This window comes from Podarcis filfolensis, assembly GCF_964270895.1.
Source record: "Podarcis filfolensis genome assembly, chromosome: 14".
NCBI classification, from domain to species: Eukaryota; Metazoa; Chordata; class Lepidosauria; order Squamata; family Lacertidae; genus Podarcis; species Podarcis filfolensis.
In genome coordinates, this window is record NC_139616.1 from 19,925,691 (window position 1) to 19,951,753 (window position 26,063).

General features: G+C 43.8%; 1 protein-coding gene and 1 long non-coding RNA gene across 5 annotated transcripts in view; one reads left to right on the forward strand and one right to left on the reverse strand.

The window, feature by feature from the left end:
• The window catches only part of PCSK6 (proprotein convertase subtilisin/kexin type 6), a 102,656-nt gene that overhangs the window by 23,214 nt on the left and 53,379 nt on the right, over positions 1–26,063 (forward strand). For all 4 annotated transcript variants that reach the window (XR_014541637.1, XM_083586400.1, XM_083586399.1 and 1 more), the window contains exons 2-6: positions 5,699–5,803; positions 13,293–13,403; positions 15,970–16,113; positions 18,487–18,563; positions 21,663–21,751. Coding sequence is in view for 3 of the 4 variants with exons in the window: in XM_083586398.1 (XP_083442524.1) it covers positions 5,699–5,803; positions 13,293–13,403; positions 15,970–16,113; positions 18,487–18,563; positions 21,663–21,751 (526 nt within the window). In the remaining variant the exon portion in view is untranslated. The remainder of the gene's footprint in view (positions 1–5,698; positions 5,804–13,292; positions 13,404–15,969; positions 16,114–18,486; positions 18,564–21,662; positions 21,752–26,063) is intronic.
• Positions 141–3,426, reverse strand: LOC310749836. Its single transcript, XR_014541835.1, has 2 exons — positions 3,360–3,426; positions 141–849 (listed from the first exon to the last, which is right to left on the reverse strand). It is a non-coding gene; the product is annotated as an uncharacterized lncRNA (long non-coding RNA).

The following is a 26,063-nucleotide window of genomic DNA, read 5'->3' on the forward strand; positions in this document are numbered from 1 at the left end:
CATTAGAGGATTCAGCACAATTCTTGGGCCCAAGAGGTTAGCCACCTCTGATCTATAGCATAATCAAAAGAGGGTGATAAAAACATCTAGCTGATGATAGCAAAGGCAGGAGTAAACAAAATGACCTGGCAAAATCTTGCTAACAGAAATGCACAGATTTACTGTAGCTTCACAAAACATGGTGCTAAGTTGGTGCAAGGCACAAACAAGTTATCCCAGTCACAGCTGCTGCATGTGGCTGAAATGGCAGTCCACCAAAACGTCATTGCAATACCGGTAGAAGTGGTGCTGGGAAACATGCAGAGACATGTTGGGAAGGGCGAAGGCTACTGGAAACCCAGTTGTGACGTACAAAACTGGCAAGTTGGAGAGAGGCTTTAGAGTTGCAAGTTCTGCCGTGATGACTGGGGTTTCCCAGTAGGTGTAGGAAAGAGCATAGGAAGCGGACTTAAACTAGGTCATGTTACCTGTTGATTAAGCTCAATGGTGTCTGCTCTGACTGGCAGCAGCTTTCCAGGGTCTTGGGGAGAGGACTTTCCTTATCATTTAGTACCTGATCCTTGCGACAGCCATTGTAACAAGGGCAAAGGGTTAAGCTCACCTGCACTCGTACCAAAGGCCCAGTCCAATGTTCTCTCTCACTCTCTCTTTTTCTCCCTTTCTCTGTGTATGCATGTGCACCTGTTATTTACTTAAAAACCACTTGATCAGTTGCTCCTTGTGTGAATGTTCCTCAGTTAGATCACCTCCTGTAGACCCTGGTATTCTCTCCTAGATGTTGTAGGTAATAGATCAGGCCAGTGGCCCAACTAGTCCAGCATTCTGTACTCACAGTGGCCGATGAGATGCCTTTGGGAAAACCACAAGCAGAACCTAAGTATAACAGCCGAACTGTCCTGTTTTAAGCAGGACATCCTGGATTTACAGAAGCCACCCCGGCTTTTGATTCTATTCCCGGGTGTCCCGTTTTGGCTCACCTTGTTCCTGCGCACCACCCACTTCTCTTCTTCTTCCGGACCCAGGCCCCAAATACCTGGAAGAACACCTCCTTCCCCTTCAGGTGTTTAGATCAGCAGAGGGGGGCTGGTTTTAACCTGCAGCAGAAGTATGTGCCGTACGAATGGACTTAAGTCAATGCACAATGATATGCCCTCCAAATAGATGCCACTGAAAAAGACTTCATGAGTTCGGCAAGTCATTTGGAGCACATCCTCTGTAACCATTGTTCATCTTTTGGATGGGTGGAAGTGTTGCTGAACATAATCTGCCTGGGATTTTGGAAATTGACTGCTGGTTGGAATTGTTAAGATTTAGGTGGATGGATTATAAGATTGATGTGGTGTAAGGCAACTTCATAGATCCATCTGAAGTTACTGGTACACTTTGTTTTTCCTAAACCTCTTTTTTTAATTTTGGTTTTTATTGCTTCCTATCCTCCAGGCTAAATATAGATGTTTCTTATTTATAATCTCCACTTTCCAGAGAGGAGAAGCCAAGTCTAAGCAAGAGCAAAACTTGCTTCTGAAACTATATAGTGATGGTTCTTGGCACATATGAATTGTTTTCTATCTGGGCCAGTGTCTCTGATATTTATGTGGTTTCTTAAAGGAGGAACACCATACTTTACATGGGCTAGGAGCCTTCTGGCTGCTCGTAGCAAAATAATAATAAAACAAACCAAGAGATGGATAATTCGGGTGCAAACAATGTCTCTTATGAAAATAGAACGGCTGTCAGTCTGATTTGCCTCATTTCCCTTTTTGGAGTTGTGAAAATATTAGAGCTGCAATGTTTAGTAGAGCAGTTGGATATATGCAGTGCTTTTTTTCTTCTTAAAAAATGTTTAGGGGTACTCTCATTAGGACTCAAGAAAATCACCATTTTATAGTTCAGATCGGGAAAAATAAATAAAAAGTACAATACAAAAGTACAAAGATTCATAAAAAGTTTAGGGGTATGCGTCCCCCAAGAAAAAAAGCACTGGATATACCAATGTAAGAACAGGCTGCTTCAGAAAGTGGTAGTTTCTCTTTTACTGTAAATATTTAAGTATCTACACAATATGTTCAAAACATCATACGTTGACTCTTTCTTATTTTTTTATAGACAAAAAATATGCCTCTGTCATTAACAGAAAAAATATACAAATATCCAACACAGGCAGGAGACAATGTTATATTAGAGTTAACAGCATAAAACTCAACACCTGCGCATTTGAACCACTGTGGACCTTATAAAGAAATGTATACGGTCACAAAAAATATCAGTCAAAATAGCATTGTTCTTGGAGAAGCAATTCACACAGTAAAATATACATTATGCATTGAAGGTTATTTATTTTATTTTAATTCACATTATTTATAATTTATAATTCATTAATTGCCTAATATTGCAACATCTGGGTCTGTGCTTCCCAAACATTTCTGGGGCACATTCCAGCCAGGCAAAAAAACGCAAGGAGGATGTGAAGCAGGGCACATAGAGGGTGTACCTTGGGGAGAGCCCTAAGGGGCTCATAGAGAGTCCTGGAGGGCCGTGTCCTGCACCCCACCCCAGAGGTTCCCATCCTTGACTTAGTGGGTCCCTGGGAGTGTACAGGCTGCTGTGCTGAGCTAAGCCAAGGTTTGGTTTAGCACAGGAGTCAGCAAACTTTTTCAGCAGGGGGCTGGTCCACTGTCCCTGAGACCTTGTGGGGGGTGCACTATATATACAGTAGTACCTCGGGTTAAGAACTTAATTCGTTCTTGAGGTCTGTTCTTAACCTGAAACTGTTCTTAACCTGAAGCACCACTTTAGCTAATGGGGCCTCCTGCTGCCGCTGCGCCGCTGGAGCATGATTTCTGTTCTCATCCTGAAGCAAAGTTCTTAACCTGAGGTAATATTTCTGGGTTAGTGGAGTCTGTAACCTGAAGCATATGTAACCTGAAGCATATGCAACCCGAGGTACCACTGTGTGTGTGTGTGTGTGTGTGTGTGTGTGTGTGTGTGTATTTAAAATGAACGAATTCCTATGCCCCACAGAGATATAACCCAGAGATGCATTTTAAATAAAAGGACACATTCTATGCATGTAACAACATGCTGATTCCTGGACCGTACGTGGGCTGGATTTAGAAGGTGATTGGGCCTCATCCGGCCCCCGGGCCTTAGTTTGCCTACCCATGGTTTAGCCTGTTTTCTGAACCAGGGCTTGTGGCTAAGCCCTTTCCTCACTAACCATAAGCTGTAACCTTGCTCCTCTTGGGGAGCCTGCATACTTCTGCATGTCCCACTAAGCCGCTGTTTGGCTTTGCGTGATGTAGAAAGCAAGCCAATATAAATGAAGATTTAACATGCCTGAGCAAACAAGGAAGCCTTACCTTGGCGCTGAAAAGACTGTTGGTACCAGTCTTCTGAAATGGAGCCTGTTGCAACATGCATGCATATCTAAAAATAAGTATAGAAAAATAAGTATTTTCCTCTTCTTCTGCACTACAGTATTGGTTTATTTCTTCCAATACAGATTTAAGCAGAATTAATCATAGGCGCTTTAGTGGATTCATCAAATACGGCTTTAATCAAGTGATAGCTCTAGGAAGGATGGCTCATAACAACTTGATTTTTATTTTTTAAGGAAGAGGCTGTATTTGGCTTGATTCTGACATGTGCCAGTGGTTTTCTCTCCATTGAGTTAAATTTGTGATTTACAGCGCAATCCGGACCGTGGTTACTCAGAAGTAGGTCCTATTGAATTCAGTGGGGTTTTCTCCCAGCTGATTGGAATAGGATTGCAGACTGATTCTCTTAAACCAAGGCGGGGGAACCTGGGACTCTCCAGATGTTGCTGGACTACAAATCTCATCACGCCTAGCCATTGGCTGTGCTAGCCAGGGTAACAGCATCTGGAGGGCCAAAGTTTCCCCGCCAGGAGACATTTGCAGGGAAATCACAGCCGTCACTTTTGCAGCTGCCTGTATCTGGAGACCTTGAGCACCGTCTTGGCAGCATCACCAGATGCTGCACTTCACTGTGCATTTTGTCAGAATAAGTGCAGCAGGCACTGCTGCCATGGCACAGCCGCACGGCTCTTTGCCTGCGTGATGTGTGTGCACCTGTGAAGGGCAGATGGTTTCCTGAGGATTTTGGTTCCAAGAACTCTGGAGGCTGTTTTGGACCAGGCATATTCTGTTGCTATTAAGTGGTGGGGCGGATGGAGGGGAGGCCGTATGCATTTCGGAAGTGCAGTTTTCACATTTTATCTTTGGCCCGTATGGTGAGCGGGAGATAAGAGACCCCGAGCTCATCCATTCACATATGCCTTTAACCAGAAGTGGAGACAGATGGGTCATGCAACTGAGATTCTGCTCTGGAAGAGGTGTAGCTCAGTGCTTTGCATACAGAATGCCCCAGGTTGCATACGGAAGCCCTCTAGCTTCTCCAATACCTTAGTCTGAAACCTTGGAAAGAGATGCCAGTCCGTGCCAACAAAAGCAAGCTAGATGAAACAATGGTCTGATTTAGGGCTTGTGCACACTTTTGCTTTTGTCCTGAGCTTAGAAAGCATGAGTCTGATTATGGTAGTTTTCTGAGCAGTTTCCCCATGTTTTCTAGGCATGGATCTGAGTGGTTTTGCCTTTGCCACGCCATGCCATCCCCCCCCCCCCGAGAAACCCAAGATTCAGTGCTAAATCAGAACAAATGGTGATTCACAGAAAACTCGATTGCCATTTGTTCCGATTCAGCACTAAAACGTGGGTTTCCCCCCCGGGGAAAGTAGCGGGGCAAGTGGAAGTGTGGAGGAGCCCTTAGTGAACCAGGGCTCAGCCAGATTCCTTTGCTCCCATCTTTGATACTGCCCACATTTTGATATGATGATAAACCATGCCTACTCTGCCTCCTTCCTCCTTGGCATGACTGCAAGGAGGGGTGTGATGTTTGATTAATTACACCTGACAAACTCTAGTTAATGTTAATTCTGTTCTGCTTGAAAAAAAGTCCGCTATAGTTGTGAAGCTGGCTTGTTTCAATAAACAGTAGCTAATGTCAACCACAGTTTGAGGTGCACATGTAACACTAAAATGTGGCTAGTTAAAATTACCTAATCCTTATGTAGCCAAAATGACGCCATCCACATAGAAGAGGGGGAGATACTGGTTTGCAGAATTCAGAGGCGAAAACTGAAAGGTGTGGAAAATGCAAAAGCAGCCTATAAGGATTGTTCTTGTTGAGTGGCCTTGGAATGCTGCTGGACTATTGGTGGGAGAGGTAGATGGAGTTGGAGTGGGAATGGAATGGAGTCTCCTGGAGCAGAGCTTGGAAAGTTGATACCCTGAACAGGAGCTTTCCATCCTACAATGTTTTGTAGGTTCCTCTTGAACTCTGAATTCCCTTTTCTGGAGGGTAAGCTGCTGGCAAGAGCTGTCTTCACCTTGTTCTGCTTGTGAGCTTCCTAGTGGTATCTAGTTGGCCACTGGTGGGAGAAGAGCTGGACACTTGTTCTGACCTCTGCACAGGCTGTTTGAATGCCTCCTGGCGACCAAATGTGCAAGAGGTTTAGCTGTGTGAAACGAGCATCTTTGGTTGCTCGTTGAAACTTTTCCTGCCCGAACTGAATTGCATTCCTTCCTGGTTCTAGTGGACTGTGAAAGAACATGCAGCTGTTTCTTATGGTTCTCATTGCCTCCTGCCTGACACCTTTTCTGTCTATCGTTCATTGCAGATTGGCAGCCTGGAAGACTATTACCACTTTCACCACAGCAAGACGATTAAAAGGTCAACGTTCAGCAGCAGAGGCCCACACAACTTCCTCAGAATGGATCCAAAGGTACAGTAGGAAGCTACTGGTGTAAGGTCTAATTTGCAGGCTAGTCTTGCATTAGCCCAAGTTTCAGAGCAAGGGGACGTTACAAAAGGCAAAAGGAACTTGGTGAAAGCCCAAAGTACGCTTGGCGGGAAATCACCGTTTTTATTTAACTAGCTTTTGGGTGTGTAGGAATGTGTCCTTAAAACCAGCAAGATTAAATATATGATTACCATAATCCCAGAGTTAAAGGTAGGCAGCATGAAATGATGATGGTATATATCCCCAAATATATTGCCTATGAAGCCCCTTAGGCAAATGCCATCTTGGCAGGGGCATCATTGGGTCGACCTTGATGAGCTACACCAATGATAGCCAACATGGTGCCCTCCAGGTAGTGTTTGACTCCAACTCCCATAAGACCCACCTCACGTGGCCAGTGGTCAGGAACGATGGGAGTTATAGTCCAGTATCTTCTGGAGGGCACTGCTTTGGCTATCCCTGCAATATGCCTGCCTGTAAACTATACTCTCCAGGGGTCCGTGCAAATGAAAGTTAAACAAAAGGTTAACTCACCATAATGGCGGATGTTTTGCTAGACTATAAGATTGGAATAACAGTGGGCCCCTAGGTTTTGCAGGGCAACTTTATGTGAGTTTTACTTTACGTTATTTATTTGTATTTGCTTCAGTTTGCAGTACAGTGCTGTAAGTTGCCTTGGGGTGACATTCCTCTCTACAAAAGCCCTTTTAGTTGGCAGAAGGAAAGCTTTCCTCTGGGCCAGAACCATTTTAGTGGATGATTAAAATTGTGGGCATGAAACTTGTGTACAGGCATTGGGCTTACCCTGAAACAGTGTCATAGAGGATGCATTTTGTTCCAGTGTGCTGGCTGGGCCCCATTTTTAACCAAGGTGGCAGGCTGAACCTTTCGAAACTGCGTTTGATTTTTTGATTCTGCGGAACACTGATTATGAAGGCTGCTGGTCTACAATACAGCAGAGAATGGTGCTCTCCCACCAATTCCTTATTGCCAAATGTAGCTTCCAGACGTGTGCACATACAGCAAACAAATCAACCCATGTACCTTCCCATTCAAATATTTGAACTTATTCTCTCACTGTCTAACAAGCTGTAGATAATTCTTGAATGTACACCCATATTGCATCAATAATAGTTGACGATGGCGTGGGATTTGGGGGGGTGGGTGGAAGAAAGAACAAGAATAAACAAACTGCAAGTGTCTGAACATCCCACCAATTGTGAGAAAAACGGATGGCTGGTGGTTTTTTTGGTGTTCTAATTAAGTTTTGGAGCCCTAGGGGAGCTAGGGCGAGGGAAGGGTCTGAATCTATATCTGCAATGGAAAAGCAAATTAGTCTACTTGATGCAAACCAAATGGTTTTTTAAAAAATTTAGTCTATTTACCTAGTCGTATTGATTAATACAGCATGCACACCAGACATTTAAAGACCTCCCCCCCCCAAAAAAAAAGAATAATAGGGAAATGTGATTTCTTAAGGGTGCTGGGAATTGTAGCTCTGTGAGAGGTAAACTATGGTTTCCAGGATTCCTTTTTTGGGGTGGGGTGGGGATGCACTTCAGATGTATGGTATGTATGCAACCTAACAGTTTGCAAAATAGAGCACCGCTGTATTTTGGGTGCTTGGAGCTAGGCTGGATTCGTAATCCATGCCTTGGTGTTCTCCCTTAGCAGATCACTTGGGAAGTGTTTTGCTACTTGACTGGTATACCTAATGTGTATGCATGAATATGCTAATAGTGGTGCTAAAGCAAGCCTTTAAACAAGTCATGCCGCTTTGAATTTAACTGGAAAAGATGGAACTGCATAACTTAAGGATTTGGGGAGGGGGGTGCGCGCGCGCGTTGTTTTTAAAAGTTTAAAGCTCCTAGTCAACTAAGTGACTTGGTGCTTTTAAAGCTGAAAACTTCTCAAGTTTATTTTTGTTTTTATATAAATCTGCATCCTATTTCAGAGGCTCCCTGAACTGGGCGATCTTTTGCCAATGAAACTTGGTAGATCAAGTGGCTTTTCCCACAAGCTTTGCAGTTTGTCTCTTTCAATTTACCTAGACTTCCTTGATGAAGGGAGGAGAAAATGTTCTCAGAAACGTGTGGAACTTGTTAGCTTTAAAATATTAGGAAAAGTCTCTAGTGCTACTTCTTCTTTTTTTCCAGGTCAGTTGAATCAAGTTCTGAGGGTGGGGCACGGCATCTATATCCCACAATTTCTATTGTAGAGCCAAGCTGTTGCAATACTGCATATAGACACAGAAAGCAAACACAGTTGGGGATATCTGTCAGGGCAGCTGATCGTAATGCTAAAAAGCACCAAAAAACTTCAGATTTCTGACAGACGTGATGAAAAAGGAAGAGGGAACTAGGAGGGAAGAGGAAAGCAAGCAAATACTGGTATCAGTTATTAGAACAGGGGTGGTGAACCTGTACACCATAGGTCAATCTTGGGCCCCAATTGGCCCATGCAGCTATTTTCCACAAATCATGCCCACCTGTCCACTGCTGGGTGACATCAGCTTCACCAGCACATTCCCTGCAGCTGGCAGGATTGAACCCTCCACTCATACTTGTTCTAGAAAATCTTGCTCAGTTTGGCTGTGCCCTCACCCACCTGTAAATGGTGACCCCACCCACAAGGGTGGAGAGATAAGAAGCTGACCTGCAGGCCAGAAAAAGTTTCCTGCCTCTATAACTGATCTTATAGTGACCCGCTGGAATGGCCACCCAGATGACGGGAGACCAGATGACCACTGGCCCCAGATGATGCAACGGGTCAGCTTTGCTTGCAGATGGAAGCATTTCTGGAAGAGCTATCTATTATTGCTCTTTCTAGTAATGATCTCAGCTGGTGAGTGGCAATGGGAAGCCGCCCATAGCAGCTAGGGCAACCCAGTCAGATGGGCGGGGTACAAATAATTTAGCCAAAAGAAGAGTAGGATGTAATAAGGCATTGTTTTTCCATCCCGCCTTGTGGTCTTTGGATTCAGTGCTGTTTTCGTTCCACTGCATTTAGTCTTCTGCCAAAAGCTACATTATTTGTCCCGCTGTTGGCCATGGCAAGATTACATCATTATGTTACCCTATCCATGTCAATGCAAAGAAAACACCGTGAACAGATTGTTTGTGGACTGAAAGGGACAACAACTGATCATATTTGCTGGATTAATTTCTGTTCTGGACATGGGGGCAAAAATTGCAAACATTGGCAATTTCTACTCCTGTTTCCATTGGAAATTTGCAGCATCCCTAGTGAGGAGAGTGGGGGTGGAACTGGTGTCCTTTTCCTCCCCCCCCACCCCCCGGAGAATTGTGGGAAGAAAATGATGCCCAAACAGCTAGCTTTCCCTTGCCATTTACATGCAGTGAATTGCAAACTCCTAAAAGCATCAAATCCGATGATCGTTCTATATGCTATTCTGATGCATCTTCCGCGTTGGAAAATCATAACAAATAAAGACATCCCAAAGGGATACCCTTCATTAGCATTACATCATGATGAGGGCATCTTGTTTTAATGACTAGGCTGAAGTTTTAGTCAAGGTTCTGGGTTGGATTGGCTTGGCATTTTCGTTGTTTTCCCTCAAGTGAATTGAATCACTTTCCTGGTTTATACGTGTCTCGGCCTGTGTGTTGCAACATTTAGGCAGGGTTGGAAGTAGCCCAATAAACCAGCATGCCAATTAGCAAAATGCAATTAGCCATGCAAGATTTCGTTCTCTTCCCGGTGGGCGTCGCTACGGATGCATCTGGAGGCAGTGCCGGATCTACACATTTTGCCGCAGGGGGCAGAAGTCTGTACGGTCTGCTACCCGCTTCTCCTGCAGGTTCACGTCCTCCCCTCCATCACCCCTGAGAGAGGGAGGCCTACGCTGCTCCATGGGATTCTGCCACCCAAGGCAGCTGCTTCAGATTGCCTCACGGGCGACCAGCCCCAATGAGCACCAGCCTCCCCTGGAACTCTCTCCCTATGGAGGTGCATCTCGCCTCACCTTTTTATATCTTCAGGCGTCTGGCCAAGGCTCGTCTTTTGGGGGGGACATTTTGAGGAGGAGATATGAGGTCACTGCTGTCAGTAACTGTCACTCAGTGCGGGCCTGCTCAGTCTTCCTTATGCGCAACAAAATTCAAAGCCACCATCTCTTGTTCTGCATTTATTTACAGTGGTACCTCTGCTTATGTACTTAATTCATCCCAGAGGTCCGTTCTTAACCTGAAACTGTTCTTAACCTGAAGCACCACTTTAGCTAATGGGGCCTCCTCCTGCTGCTGCTGCGCCTCCGCCGCGCAATTTCTGTTCTCATCCTGAAGCAAAGTTCTTAACCCGAGGTACTATTTCTGGGTTAGCGGAGTCTGTAACCTGAAGCGTATGTAACCCGAGGTACCACTGTATTACATTTTTACATTGTCTCTTCTCCAAGGAGCTCAGAGTGGCACACACAGTTTTCCTCCTCGACCTCACGTTTATCTTCTCAACAACCTTGTGAGATGCTTCTTAGGTTATGGGGTTATAATCCAGAATGCGGCTGCCAGATCGGTGACTGGGAGCGGCTGCCAGGGCCATATAAAACCTGTCCTGAAAGACCTACATTGGCTCCCAGTATGTTTCTGAGCACAATTCAAAGTGTTGGTGCTGACCTTTAAAGCCCTAAATGGCCTCGGCCCTGTATACCTGAAGGAGCCTCTCCACCCCATCATTCAGCCCAGACGCTGAGGTCCAGCTCCGAGGGCCTTCTGGTGGTTCCCTCGCTGCGAGAAGTGAGGTTACAGGGAACCAGGCAGAGGAGGGCCTTCTCAGTAGTGGCACCTGCCCTGTGGAATGACCTCCCATCAGATGTCAAGGAGATTAACAACTATACAACCTTTAGAAGACATCTGAAGGCAGCCCTGCAGAGGGAAGTTTTTATTATGTTTCTGTAATTTATTATGTTTCTGTAATTCTGTGTTTATTATGTTTCTGGAAGCAGCCCAGAGTGGCTGGGGCAGAGTACAAAAAATAGAATTATTCCTATTATCAGTGGTAGTATTCATATTATTAGTATTATAAGGTAGTGACCGGCCCAGTGTCACCCAGTTGGCTTCATGGCTGACTGGGGATTTGGACCCGGGTCTTCCCAGTCCTAGTCAATCACTGTAACCACTACGTCACACCGCCTCTGCTTTGTTGTTGGACATAAACCCCACTCCCCAAGGGGTGTTGGGCTGAGAGAAGGTTTACGTAACGTGTCTACCACCTCTGGCCAAATGGAAGAAGGGGACAGCGGTAAGTCCTAATAGGTCAAGTGGTTTTCCTTGCCAAATAAAACCTTCTGGGTTAGGCTTGTTTGCTAAGCCTGATTAATTAGACAATTGTGAGTGCCTTTTAGCAGACTTCAGACTGCCTTTGCTTTGTACTGTACTAACCATCAATTTTCCCAGTCCAATCCTGCTCCCCAGCTTGACAGGAGCTGTGTGCCTCGGCAGGAAATGACCTAGACAAGTGTGTTATGGAAATACTATATTATTCTCATCATCTTAAACAACATAAGAGAGAGAGAACCCCCAAACCCTGCTTTTAACGCCCCCCCATCAAACCTTTGAGGTTTCTTATATTTCTAAGCTTCTGAGGCTTGAAGGGGTGAAAGTGCCGATAATCCTTTAAAACAATAACTCAAGAGTCGGTTGAGCACATGAAATGTCTGGTTCACGTTGTTTCTCAGCTCTCGCGTTTCAAAAGGTCACAACCAGCCTTCCCCCACCCAGGGATTCCTATTTATTATTACAGAAACTTTAGGCTAATCCGTGTGTCGGAAATGTTCTCCCTTGCTGAGAATCCACTTCAGATCCTTTGAGTCCCCTCGGGGATCCTTCCTACCTTGGAGACTAATCCCAGATTTTCATGACTCCTTTCCTTGATGAAACTGTTCTTGTAAGAAGCTGGGGATGTGGAGGATTAATTCTCTTATGTACTTGAGCAGGGAAGTTTGCATTAATTCAGTGGAGTTGTATTATAATTCCGATCTGTTCCGATGAATAAACATTTGCTTTAAACCTCATACTTTTGGTATACAGCATGCCTATAATCTAATTTATCTTGTTAATGTTCTGTGGAGGGGTCTGTACAGCTGTGGAACATCTGCTCTATCAAAAGCTACTTGAGAGCAAAGGGGAGCATTCTAGAATTTTTATCTCGACTTTTGTTATCAAAACTCACTGAGGCCCTTTTAACCGACTTTCATTTTTCTTCTGTGGCGTGTGTTTGAAGTAGGGTTTTTTTTTTGCTTTTTGTTTTGGCTCTAAGCACCCACTGCTCTTAAGAATTACGTTGGTGCTTCTTTGTACTGGGATTTGTTTAGGTTTAAGAAGAGAAACCCATTAAAAAATGGCAAAAACCGGAAAAAGGCAGACGGTGACTTAGAAAAACAATACGCACAGGATGAGGAATTATTCATGTGCTTGAAACTGCTTTTAATTAGACAAATGGCCTTGATGTCTAGTGTCATTCTGATGAGGTTAAGATAGGCACCTCAATAAAATGGAAAGGCGTTTTCATTCCAGGCAATGAATGCAAAGGAAGAGAGCATTTTCTGTGGTGAACTTTTGTAGAATTCCCTACCTCTAGTAGGCCCACCAGACCTCTTTTGTTGTTTTGAACAGATTAGTAGCAAACAGTTTTTGATACTGTTAGGGCTTGTGGGTAGGCATGGATAAGTTAGGCTTTGTTAATTAGTTAGGTTCATTAAAAGAAAAAAAATTCTTGAAGGTTTATTGCTCGTAGCATAAGAGTACAAGAATAGTTAAATCAAACAGAATAGAGAAAAGCCTGGGTCGAATTATTTCCAAGAACAATACAGTATTAAGATAGGGAGATTAATGCAACAAAATTTTATATCTACATATTTTGCTTGCAAAATCGTCATACTGTACACAAAAAAAGCCTATAAATCTAGACAAAGTCAAGTTTCAAAACAACAGATACTGATTAATCCAATTGCAGAAAATGTTGTTAGTTCGTATTGAATGCTTGTTGGGAGAAAAAAGATGCATATTAGGTTGTTAGGCTCATTTTTGATGTTTTAAGGTTGTGTGCATTTGTATGTATATTATTACTTTCAACAACCTGGATGATACACAACGTTAGTGGGAGTCAGAGTTGACCTAATGTAGAGTCCATTGATTTCAATGGACTCTTTTGATATGATGTGTTTTCATAATCTGGGCATCCCATTTTTCTGATTTGTGCCTTCTTGTTTAATTGCCAGAAAGAACAATTTGAATGCTTACTTTATTGTATTTTTAATGTTACAATTTATTCTCTTAATCTTTGTGAGCGTATGTTGTTGGCTGGTCGTACAAACAGAGTTAATAAGCAATTTGTGAGCCATATGGCAAGAACTGGGATTTAGATGTCAAAGCAAACAAATATTTTCTTATTGATGCTGCTGTTAAAAAACCCCAAGCATTCCTGTGAAACACTGCTATTTAAATTTTTTTTCTAGGTAAGGTGGCTGCAACAACAGGAAGTTAAACGAAGAGTCAAAAGACGCGTTCGGCGTGACCACCATTTTGTTTCCTTCAATGACCCACTCTGGCCTGAAATGTGGTACATGGTAACTATACATTCACTCTGTGTGTGTGTTTGTGTGTGTGTGTTTTCGTATTATGCATATTTTGGGAATCTTGTAAGTCTTTTGGCATCACAGAATCACACATTCCCTCCACCCCCTTCCTCTGCTGTTCAGGAGTGGCAAGACTGTGAGGGTGAATGTGTGTCTTAATGTGGCCCTCCAAGCTTCTATATCTGGCCCTTGCAACTCTATATCTCCTCTTCCCAGTTTGTGCTGCATTCACATGGCAGTTTATTCCATTTCTTCACGTTTCCCTAACTGTTAATTTCCACGTTGCATTAAAAGCCGCCTCTGGAAAACTAATGCCACACAGAGCATGTTTAGCACTCAGTTATTTGATTCCAGAAAAAGTGGCTATTTATCTTTAAAAATATATTTTATTCATTGAAAATCAAGGTAGTGTATGCAAAATACTCTAAATCAGCAGAATGCAGTCAATAAATTCAGCCTGATACAATATCAAACTTTATACAGATTGCCTTTTAAAAAAGATATTAAGAAGAATATGAATATCATTGAATATCATTTATTACGGCCATAGGCCCATACAGGTAAAAACAACACATAAATAACAGCTTGTGCCGTAAGGAGAAAAAAAAGCAATCGCTAAAACACCACTATAACAATAAAATACTATAAAATGGAAAGGCATACTACGCCTTAATTAGCTTGTAGAGCTCCTTGGCGTCGCTTTTGGGAAAGGACAGCAACTAGGAACCTAGCCACCTTCAGGGTCGTGTGGGTATCCTTGTCCTGCAAGATTTGGGCAAGGTGGAATTTTGGTGGGGTACCCTCTAGTTTCTGTATGATTGATCCCAACAAATTTGCCCGTAGCACATTAAACAAGGGGCAAGTGAACATAATGTGCTGGAGCGACTCCGGCGTCACCTTATCACATTCGCACACGGCGGGGGCTTGGCCCTTTGAGAACCTATGTCTCAGGACATTGGAGGGAAAAACGTTAAACCTCGCTTTGGTGAAGGCCAGTCTATGTGCAACAGTCGAAAGGGAGGAGAGGTATGATGGAACGCAGTAAGTTAAAGTGATACCAATGTTCTGGGGCGAACAAACACCTCCCCCCAGCGTATAATTTCGCTGTAAATCGATGTCATCCAGTCTTTGGCGGATCAGTCTCTGAGCAGTGATTTGGTCTAGTTTTAGGGAATCTGAGGGAGAGATTCCATAACTCAGGAGTTTGGCATGGATTCTACTAGTCCAAAGGCTAGAGAATTCATCTCGCCATAAGCATTGGGCAAGGTAATGGTTTGGTAATCTATGCCACAATGATAACCAGTAATTGAAGACTTGCTTCCACAGGCAAGTTTCTAGGGATGCGACCTTCAATTCTAGTTGCATGGCTGCGTTGCTTACGCACAGGGGGAGCATTAGGAGCCGACGTAGGAATTGGCTTTGCAGAGTCTCAAGGGGAGCAAGATCTGTCATCACGGCCCAGAGCGGGGCAGCATAAGCAAGCACGGCAACCACGTTTGCCTTGAACACCTTTAGGGCCGAGGGAACATGCAAAGCTCCGTCCGAAAAGAAGAATCGGAGGAGCGCATATGACAAGGTTTTGGCCTTATTAAGTAGGTGTTGAATGTGAGCTTTCCACCCCAAATTGTATTGAAAAATAACTCCTAGGTATTGAAATTTTAGGACTTGCTCTATTTTTGCCCCACCAAGCTTCCATTTGTATAATCTCCGGCTTCTGGAGAAGATCAGGATCTTGGACTTGGCATGGTTGATAGTTAATTGATTGAGTTGACAATACGTGGCAAAGATCTTCAGAGCTCTGTTTAGTCCAACACGTGTATAAGATAGAATTACCGCGATATTAAGGAGTGGGCAGCGATATTAAGAAGAAAAATCAAATAATTAAGGAATGAAAAAAGAGAAAAAACTAACAAATAAAACTACCTACATAGTAAACAGGCTTAAGTACAAATTAAAAATAATCATAACGTAAAAGTCGACCCAGGTCAATTTCCCATTTTGCTCATAGTATTTCCTACAAATAATAATAGAATGTGTAACCTAATCTTAGATGCTTCAAAATGCTTAGATTTGTGTGCATTAAGTTGGGTTACAAGTTAAAAACCTAAGCAGCTGGTTTTGAAGACTTGGCTAGTTGCTGTTTACAAGGCTGACTTCGATTGATGGACAGAGCACATCACAAGGCTGGATGGGACATTTAAACCTCCCCTGAGCTTCTAGGGCTAGCCTTGGCAAGAAGGACCAATCCACTGAGTTTGGCCTTCTGCCCAGGAAGCTGTCTTACACTGAATTAGACCATTGTTCCATCTGAATCAGTACTGTCTCCACTGACTGGCAGCAGCTCTCCACGGTTTCAGACACGGTTCTCTCCCAGCCCTACCTGGAGATGCCAGGAGTTGAGCCTGGGATCTTCTGCATGCAAAGCGGATGCTCCACCACTGAGTTACAGCCCTTCCCCTATCCTATCTTTTAAACTTGCTTGTTTAGCCGTGTGGAGTGTTGCTTGTTGGTCTGTGTGAGGAAGAAACGGCTAACCGACTGCTGCCTTCATCCTCAGCACTGCGAAGACAACAACAGCGACTGTAGGTCAGAAATGAATGTCCTAGCAGCCTGGCAGAGAGGATATACTGGCAAAGACGTCGTGGTAACCATTCTCGACGATGGCATAGAGAAGCACCACCCTGATCTTGTGCAGAACTATGTGAGTAAAGCTGGAGACCCTAGCCCTCAAGACCGCAGTCCTATACAGTCATACCTCGGGTTACAGACGCTTCAGGTTGCGTTTTTTCCGGGTTACGGACGCGCCAAAACCCAGAAGTGCTGGAACGGGTTACTTCCGGGTTTCGGCGGTCGTGTATGCGCAGAAGCGCTAAATCGCGCTTTGCGCATGTGCAGAAGCACCGAATCGCAACCTGCACATGCAACCTGCACACACGGCACTGTGGGTTCTTGGAAGTGAGTCCAATTGAACGTGCTTCTGAGCAAAGGTGGCCTCAGGTGGAAATTGGTAACTTGGGCTTTGATTCAGTTATGTGCTGCATTGACAGGAGACTGCCTATGGGCCACAAAGAATCATAGAACTGTAAAGTTGGAAGGGACACCTTGAATCCTCTAGTCCTCCAACCCGCTGCAATGCAGGAATAGGCAGCTGTCCCATCCAGGAATCGAACCTGCAACCTTCGTGTTATCAGAACCATGATATTTGAATAAGTCAAGGGTATGGGAACCTGTGGCCTTCCAAATGCTATTGGACTCCAGTCAGTCATAGTCAGCATGGCGGACGGGGAGAAGCATCTTGATCAGGGGTCAGCAACCTTTTTCAGTCATGGGCTGGTCCACCATCCCTCAGATCTTGTGGGGGGCCGGACTATATTTTGGAAAAAATATATGAACGAATTCCTATGCCCCACAAATAACCCAGAGATGCATTTTAAATAAAAGGACACATTCTACTTATGTAAAAACACGCTGATTCCCAGACCGTCTGTGGGCCAGATTGAGAAGGCGATTGGGCCACATCCGGCCCCCTGGCCTTAGGTTGCCTACCCCTGATCTAGATTATCAGAAAGACTGACTTAAGGGCATTAAGAAAGGAACCCTGTTGGTCTTCCCAGGCACCCTCCAGCAACTGGTATTCAGGAGCAGAGGATAGCCATTGTAGCCACTGATGGCTTTATCCTCCATGAAATTGTCTGATCCTCTTTTAAAGCTTTCCAAATCGCTGGCCATGGGAGCAAATGCCATAGCTTAAATATATGAAGTGCTTCCTTTTCTCTGTCCCAAATCTTCCAATATACAGCTTCATTGGATGTCCACAAGTTCTAGTGCTATGAGAGAGGAAGAAAAATTTTTCTCTACTTTTTCCCCCATGCTGTGCATAATTTTATAAGCTTCTGTCATGTCACCTCTGGCTCACCTTTCCTCTCAACTAAAAAGTCCCCGTTGCTGCAGCCTTTCTTCGTTGATCATTTTGGTTGCTCTTATCTGAAACTTTTCCAACTTTGCAATGTCCTGCTTGAGATGAGGCAACTAGGACTGCACACAATATTCCAAATGCGGTCACGCCATAGATTCATCTGATAGGTATCTCTCCAAGCACAAAATAAGGGAGTGGCTCAGAGGCCTCTGTGTTATGCATGGGCCCTCCAGAGCATAATCTCATTTCAGGATTTTTTAAAAAAATAATCAACTAACCAACTAATTTAATAAATTAAATTCCACAGCCCTAAATGAATAACTCAAAACAGTTTCCTCCCACCCATACTCTAAATGCATTGTATTGTCTATTGGCTTCCATAAAGGAGAAAAAATATTCTGTGAGGTGAACTAAGCCGCTGAGGTGAGTTGTTGTTTTTTTGTTTTAAAAAAAACATTTTGTTGAATTTGCACACTTACCTGCTTTCAGAATTGGGCTGGACATCTGTGAGAGCATGATGAAGTCAGCGCTCTGGAATTGACATTTGCTTGATGCTTACTGGCTCCTTATAGCCTCAGATGAGGAAATGTAAAAAATAGGAATGCCCGGTTATCAGATTGAATCCCTGGCGCTTCTCATTAGTGTTAATGGGGCATCTCAAGAGGCTTGTGGGCTTTTCATTAAAAGTGATGTTGTGCTTTGTTTGGAGAGCTGAGTGTGCTTTAAAAGCCCCGCTTGAATTTTTTTCTTTCTGACCAAGCCCTCTTCTTCACCTAGAGCAGGGATGTCCATGTCAGCCCAAGCAAGCATAGCCAATTCTCAGGAGTGGTGGGAGTTGTAGTTCAGCAACATTTAGAGGGCCACAGGAACCCTACCTTTGTCCTAGAATTTTGCTTCTTTTTCAGGCAGAAAAAAAGGCAGAATGGGGGACCTCATAAGAAGCTACCTTTATACATCAAGCCCAACCTTTTGCCCCATATAGCCTTGTAATATCTGTTGCAACTGATTGTGACTTTTATTAATTTAACAACATTTATACCCTATAAACTGTGTTTGAACCTCTATCCTACCAGAGTGTCTCTTGTCCTGGTACAAGCTTGTTCCTGGCAATCACTTCTTAGTTTTTCTAACGTGAACAACTCCCTCTGTTTCTTTCAGGACCCTCGTGCAAGCTATGATGTCAATGGGGATGACGAAGACCCAACTCCGCGCTATGATGCCAGCAATGAAAACAAGTAGGCCTGTTTTTTAACACTGACTTGATGCTTTAAGGGGTGGGGCATGTTGCGGTCTGCACTTAACCTGAACCGAACACCAGCTGCCACCTGTGCTGTATGACAGCATATGGGCACTTTGCCAAATTACATTTTGATATAGATTATAGTCCTTTCTGCACAGATTTATAAAAAGAATGGATGGAATTCAGCCTTGAGCTAGCATGATTGTTCCATCAGTGCAGGCATTTTTGCTTTGCTAGCCGAAACAATCTCCCCTCTCCTTCCCTGCCACATTGTTCTGGAGGTTCTTTTGACCCACCAGAGCAAGATGGGATCGTGCAAGAGTGGGGAGGGAGACCATGTTTCACTAGCAGGAATTTGGGCTAATATGACAAATAATTGTGCAGCCTTTGAGTATATTTTTGTCCTTTCAGAGTCTGCTTTCCCCATTTCTATAAAGAAAATTGGCCAATTATCTTAACTTAAAAATGAGTATTAAAATTATATATACAGTCGTACCTTGGAAGCTGAACGGAATCCTTTCGACTTCCAAAATGTTCCGGAAACCAAGGTGCGGCTTCTGATTGACTGCAGGAAGGTCCTGCAGCCAATCGGAAGCCGCGCAGAACGTTCGGCATCTGAAAAATAGTTTGAAAACTGGAACACTGCCTTCTGTGTTTTGATAGTTCGGGAGCCAATTTGTTCAGGAGCCAAGGCGTTTGAGATCCAAGGTACGACTGTATATTTAGAGGCCACTCATCCTCCGAGACCCTAAGATGTTGTTTGCTTAATGTGTGTGTAAATCCGGCACTGAGAATTATAGTGGAAAACACCTGGGGCCATCAAGGTGCCAGGAAGATTGTAGCCTCTTTGAAGGCAGGGCTCTGGTGCCTGTGACAGATCTCCAGTGACCGGTTGCTTCCTTTTTGTTCTGGCAGCAGCTGCTTCTGCCTTTGAGGCTCTGAAACCCCCACTATAAAAGAGGTCATAACCCTATCCACACCTTGCCCCTTTAAAGTTAGTGATCCAGTACAGACATGATCTGACAGCTGTATGGTTGTTGCTGCTGGGCCATCTATAATACATGGTACATTACAAAGAACAAAAGTACCGGTCCCTTTCCTGAGGGGCTTGTGAAACAGAGTAAGTGGAGAGAAATAGAGGCAGGATAAAGAGTGGAATAAAAAGAATAAAAGATGGTTCTAGTTACATGTGCTTAAACCCAAACCCCACCTGCACTGTATATTTAAAGTAGCTGAATATACTACTTTATTTTTTTAATAAAGTATTTTATCGTTTTTTAAGAAAAATACAAAAAACAAACCAAGTACATTCGGACCTGGAATACAAATTATGGTAACCGTACAATCTTGTGTATCATACCACTTAAACAGTCCTGGCTTCTCCCTAAAGAATCCTGGACACTGTAGTTTAAGGGTGCTGAGAATTATTAGGAAGACTCCCATTCTCGTCACAGAGCTATAATTCTCAGAGTGGTCCAACAGTCTATCCTTCTTCCTAGGGAACTCTGTAGTAGTAGTAATAATAATAACAACATATTTGAAGGCGCCGAAAAATGCTGCATTCCCCTCCCCTTTCCAGATAACTTGACCTGTGTTTAACACCTATAATGCTTCTGATTGGAAAGAAGGGCGGGATAAAACTGTTAACCATAAATATAAATTGATAAATAATAATAATCTCCACTATCACTTGGAACTCAAACCATGGTTTCAGCTTCCAGATGTAATGGCAAACCATGGTTTATGGCCACTTGGTTTGCTTTGCACTCCAGCTTTAGGTGAAGTGGCCAAAACTGCTCAGTCAAACCAAAACTAAGCTTTAGACTAAACCATTAACCATGATTTGGTGTAATGTCTAACTTGGGATGCTATAATGGCTACATCAAGTGCAGAGCTCCAGCTCCACCTCCACTGCTGCGTCCCACCTGGTGTTGAGAGAGTTGTCTGTGATTCCCTCACAAGGGCAAGTTGTGTGGTGGAATTCACAGGTGGCTGGCTGCAGTGCAAAAGCAGTTTCCAAACCGGCAGAATCCAAGCCAAGAATTCATTTTTATTTGTATTTATTATGGAGGCCTTCTGTGAATTTCTCTCTTTAATGACACTAATCCTCTGAGCACTTCATTAATTTGGGGGATTAGTTACCAAAAACTCCTGCACACTTCTGAAAACTCGCAAGAGGCCAGGGTTTCCATACAGGGTTTCCATACAGAGTCTCCACTTCAACACAGAAAATAGAAGGGGTATTTTCATCATGATTTTTGATAAAGAACTTTCCCACTCTAAAACACTGTAATTCCATTAAGGTCAGTGTACGTATATTAGGTGTTCACAGTGTACAAACTGTGTACACAAGGTGGTTTAGCTGTACACTCATACTGTTATTCACATGTAACGTTCAACTAGTATACAGTCTTGTGTACCTGTGTACACAATATTTGAGAGATACAAATCAACAAATCACACAAACACTTGTATATGTGCAGAGATAGCATTCATCAGAATGGAGTGGTAAAGCTTTTTCTGAACTGAATTGCTTGAAGATGAAAATCAGGCTGTTGCATATTTCAATGCGTCCCCATTTTTTATTTTTATTTAGAAAAAAAGACAGTTTAGACACCACCATGTAATGTTTGAAGTGGTCTGGAGTCATGGCACCAAATAGATAGATAGATAGATAGATAGATAGATAGATAGATAGATAGATATTTGGAGGGGGGATAGAGGGAGCAAACTGCATGTGGGGTAAAGCTCAGTGTTCCCTACACATGCAGTCTGCTCCCTCTATCCCCCCTTCAAATATATCTATCTATCTATCTATCTATCTATTTGGGAGTCGAACGGAATCCATTCCAGAAGTCCGTTTGACATCCAAAACGTTTGGAAACCAAAGTGGAAGCTCCTGCAGCCAATTGGAAACTGTAGAAGCCACGACGGACGTTCGGGTTCCAAAGAACATTCGCAAACCGGAACACTCACTTCCGGGTTTGCTGCGTTTGGGAGCCAAAACGTTTGACTCGCAAGGTGTTCGACTTCCGAGGTACGACTGTGTTTGATTTCTGAAAGAGAAATAACATTCTCTGTATTCTTTCCCCAGGCATGGCACCCGTTGTGCTGGGGAAGTGGCAGCGTCAGCGAACAACTCCAACTGCATAGTGGGAATTGCATACAATGCAAGAATTGGAGGTAAGGAAGACGTTTCTGCAATCAGTGGTCTGCAATCAGCTTTTCTGGAGGGTTGATTTGAGAAAGTGGCACTGAATGTTGGCCCTCATCACACCTTTCCGAGGGCTTCTGGCTAACCCCTGTTGCTACAAAGATTCCTCATCCACAAGTCTCTTTTTTGCCTCTAAATCTGGCATTTTGGGGGTGGGTCTTAAATTTTTACCTAAGAGACACAATTCTCTAAGCTCTGCTATAAATCCTCCTTGGCTTTTTCTAAACCACCCTGGAAGTTTTGCTGGAGGGCAATAAATGAACATAGAACAATACCCACAATTTTAGTTTCTACAGATTAAGTCCTCCTCTGCCTGCACCCTAAGGTCCTTAAGTAACCTCACAGCTTTCTTTATGCTTCCTCTGAAATGTAAAACCCCTCATTAGGGCATTTTTGTTCTTTTCCTGTGTAAGAATTGTGTCGTGTTTTGGTTTCTTTCTTGTGCAGTTTCGTAAAGATGTCCCTGGTTTGTTAGGGCTTGCCCACACTTACTTTTCCTCCGCTCTTTCCAGGCACGGCCTGCAATTTAAAGCTCTGTGTCTGAACACCACTTTTAAGTCTCTGGAACTTTCCCTGTGAAAACCTGCTCTTTAAAGCTCAATTGGAGCAAATGTGAATCTGCAGGAAACCAGCATTGATGTTCTGTCTGATTCAGCTTTTAAGAGTGGAAATTTTGGGGCAAGGAAATTTAGGGGCAAAAAACCCACCACCACCACCACGCAGACATGGAGCATTAAAGCACAGACCTCTGCCTGGAAAAAGAGCAGGGCAAAAGCTAAGTGTGGATAAGCCCTTATTTCTGCTACACAGAGGTCAACCTCCATGTGGGAAAAAGAGGTGTGCGTTGGAATGGTCAGATGGGAGTTACAGCAAAATTCTCCTCCCATACAAACATATGAATCTCAGAACCACAAGAAGCTGCCTTATACAGACAAGGTTCTCTCCCAGCTCTACTTGAAGATGCCAGGTGTGCAAAACAGGTGTTCTGCCCCTGGGCTAAGGCCAGGATAACAGGGATTCCAGAGCTAAGGACTGTCAATTTTGTAAGTGAATCTGTTAGTTTCAGTTTCTCATTCCCCCAATCTTAGTTCAGTTCTCCACATTTCCACATCCATTTTGGGTGGTGGATTTTTTGTAAGCACTCATGAAAATTCATCAGCATTTTAGTGTGAATTCCTTATTTCAGCATGAATTTTTTCTAATGCAACTTTGCTTGATGAACGTATTTCCCCCCACAGCAATTCCCCCTAAAACAAGGCATTTCTGTGTGCTGTTTTCACCAACATGTGGGTTTTTATGGAAATTACCTGTATATTTATTTTTACACACATCACTCGGCTGGAGAATTGTATTGCAGAATTCGGAGTAGTGTGGATTTTGAAGGATGCTTGTTTTTCGCTTCTCACATTGTTTTGGAAAATGTGAATTATGTAGGTTCACCTTTAAATTCGAATTCACTTGAATTTCTCCCCCATTGGTAGTGGGAGTCTTTTTGTGCATTAACTGAATATGAAATTATTTTATTTTTGCAATGCTGAATTTGCTTGCTCTTAGTACTTTTGCACAGTAAAGGAAATTGAAACCTCTTCTGTTAACATCTGTTGCCGTTCTCCCTCTTCCACTGGACTGGGAACGTTTTCGGGGTGCAAACTGGATGCATGTTGACAGGGAAGTTCCCTTCCAGCTAGGCGGCTGTCTAACCTGTGGCGACTGAGTAACTTTCGCCCCTATAATCCTCTTGTTCCACTGCACAGTGCCAGAGGAGGGCCTGAAAGGGCATGGCTATGCCAGTGTGGTGTAGTGGTTAAGAGCGATAGACTCGTAATCTGGGGAACCGTGTTCGCGTCTCCGCTCCTCCACATGCAGCTGCTGGGTGACCTTGGACTAGTCACACTTCTCTGAAGTCTCTCAGCCCCACTCACCTCACAGAGTGTTTGTTGTAGGGGAGGAAGGGAAAGGAGAATGTTAGCCGCTCTGAGACTCCTTCAGGTAGTGATAAAGCGGGATATCAAATCCAAACTCCTCTTCTTCTTCTTCTTCTTCTTCTTCTTCTTCTTCTTCTTCTTCTTCTTCTTCTTGGTGAGGACTCCAAGATGGAACTTGTTTGATATATCTAGAGGAGGATTTGTGTTTCGTACTTGCTTTGCGTGTTAGCATTCGGAGTTGCATTCTCAGCAGAAACTGCATACAGAACCCCTGTTGGAGCAGCACACTTTGCCCTGGATACAATCCCACCAAGTCTCTGGGGTTTCAGAAAATAAGAAAGCTATGTTTATTAATGGAAATACATCTTTGATAGGAAATAGTTTAGTTCCATTTAACAATGGTAGAGATCCTTTGGGCCATGTTTCCTCTTGCATCTAGAGAGCTTGAAGTATGTCTGCTCTCATAAGGGAGGGAGGTGTGGAGAAGAAGAAAATAAATAGGAAGTGAGGTCAACAGTCTAACACTGAAAGAAGATCTACAGGTCAGCTCAAGGACATTCTAGGAATCTTAGATGTTTCTCTCTCTATCTCTTCTTTCTTATGAAGATGCATCAGTTTATATGAAAGCTGAGTTGCACAGTGGCAATCCAGAGCATCTTGAGCTACAGAAGTAGCCGCTGCAGGCAGTTTTCCATCCCCTTTTGAAACACCCTTCTCAACCTGTTGCCCTCTGAAAGCTCTTCTATGCTTCTGCTTGTCCTGCCTCTTTTGCTGCAGGAAAACCAGTTGTTTACCACTGATTTGGAGCACACATCAATTGGACTTTCTGCGGGTTGCCATTTGCTCCGATTCATTGGTAAAGAGCAGGTTTTCCTGGGAAAAGTGGCATGGCAAACAGAAAACCTCTCGGATCCATGCGAAGATAGGGTTGCCATATTTCAAAAAGTAAAAAACCAGGACCCCCTCCCCCCAAAAAAATGTTGAGTTTTTTGTTTTGTTTTTTGCAAAAACACCAAACAAACCGGGCAAAGCGCTGCCTTTTGAAAATTCATCCTGAGTGTCATTTCCACCTTTGAAATCCCGGTAATGTCTGGAAAAAATGGCTATATGGTAGCCCTATGAGTAGACAGCACGAGACAAGTAGGATGAGTCCTTAATATTGCTAGACTACAACTCCCATCATCCCTGCCCATTGGCCGTGCTGGCTGGAACTGATGGGAGTTTAAGTCCCACAACATCCAGAGTCCTCTAGGTTGGGGAAGCCTGTTAAAAATCTAATAATTACCCAGCCAATTATTATTAATTTTTTTTAATTACCCAACCATTATTGATTATTTCTTTTAGGGGGCGTGGGGAGCATTGTACATTTTGTGGATTCACCAGAAGCGAATCTAAATAGATTGCTAAAAACTACAGCTGGTAAGAACTAGGCTTGCCAGATCAGCAGCATACCAACCCTGAGATAGCGGAGCTGAATCATGAGACGTAGGGTGGCCCCGGTGATGTTAACAGGATAGGCCCTGGAGACAGGGGTTAATTGGGAGAGGTGAGCACAAGAGGGCAACCCCAGCCCAAGTGTCTATGCTATACAGTGGTACCTCGGGTTAAGTACTTAATTCGTTCTGGAGGTCTATACTTAACCTGAAACTGTTCTTAAACTGAAGCACCACTTTAGCTAATGGGGCCTCCTGTTGCCACACCGCCGGAGCACGATTTCTGTTCTCATCCTGAAGCAAAGTTCTTAACCTGAAGCACTATTTCTGGGTTAGCGGAGTCTGTAACCTGAAGTGTATGTAACCTGAAGCATATGTAACCCGAGGCACCGCTGTAATTTATAGCCAGCTCCTGCTGGGCTAAAGCTTGCAAGCTGGACGCACAGCGCCTTCTTAATATATATATAAATTGAAGGCACCCTCGGCCAGCAGCAGATTCCCCTGGAGGGGACCAGACAAACTTGGAGACTTCAGGTCAGACCTGGCAGTCTGGTAGCCCTTGTGAGGATTGTGCTCAGCTTGATGGGGAGTCCTATCTGCCACAGTCCAGTTCTTTTTCTTTTACTTTCCGATCTCTCATTGCCCTTGCATTTCCTTCCCTCTTCTTTTTGCTTCTGCCGAGGGCACAATACATTTACCGCTCAATAAACAAAAAGGGGATGCCAGCCCATCTTTCTTCCTCACACTCCCTCCTTTAAAGCTGTGAGCCTTCTGAAGCTTTTATTGCTCGCACCGTGGGAAGTGGCTGATTTATTCCTTCTCCTTCCCATCTCCTCTCTTTAACCTCTACTTCACTCTGACAACCTATAGATTCCCCCCGCAGTTTGGGCTTCTACTCTGGGCTTTGATTGTTGGCTCTGCTA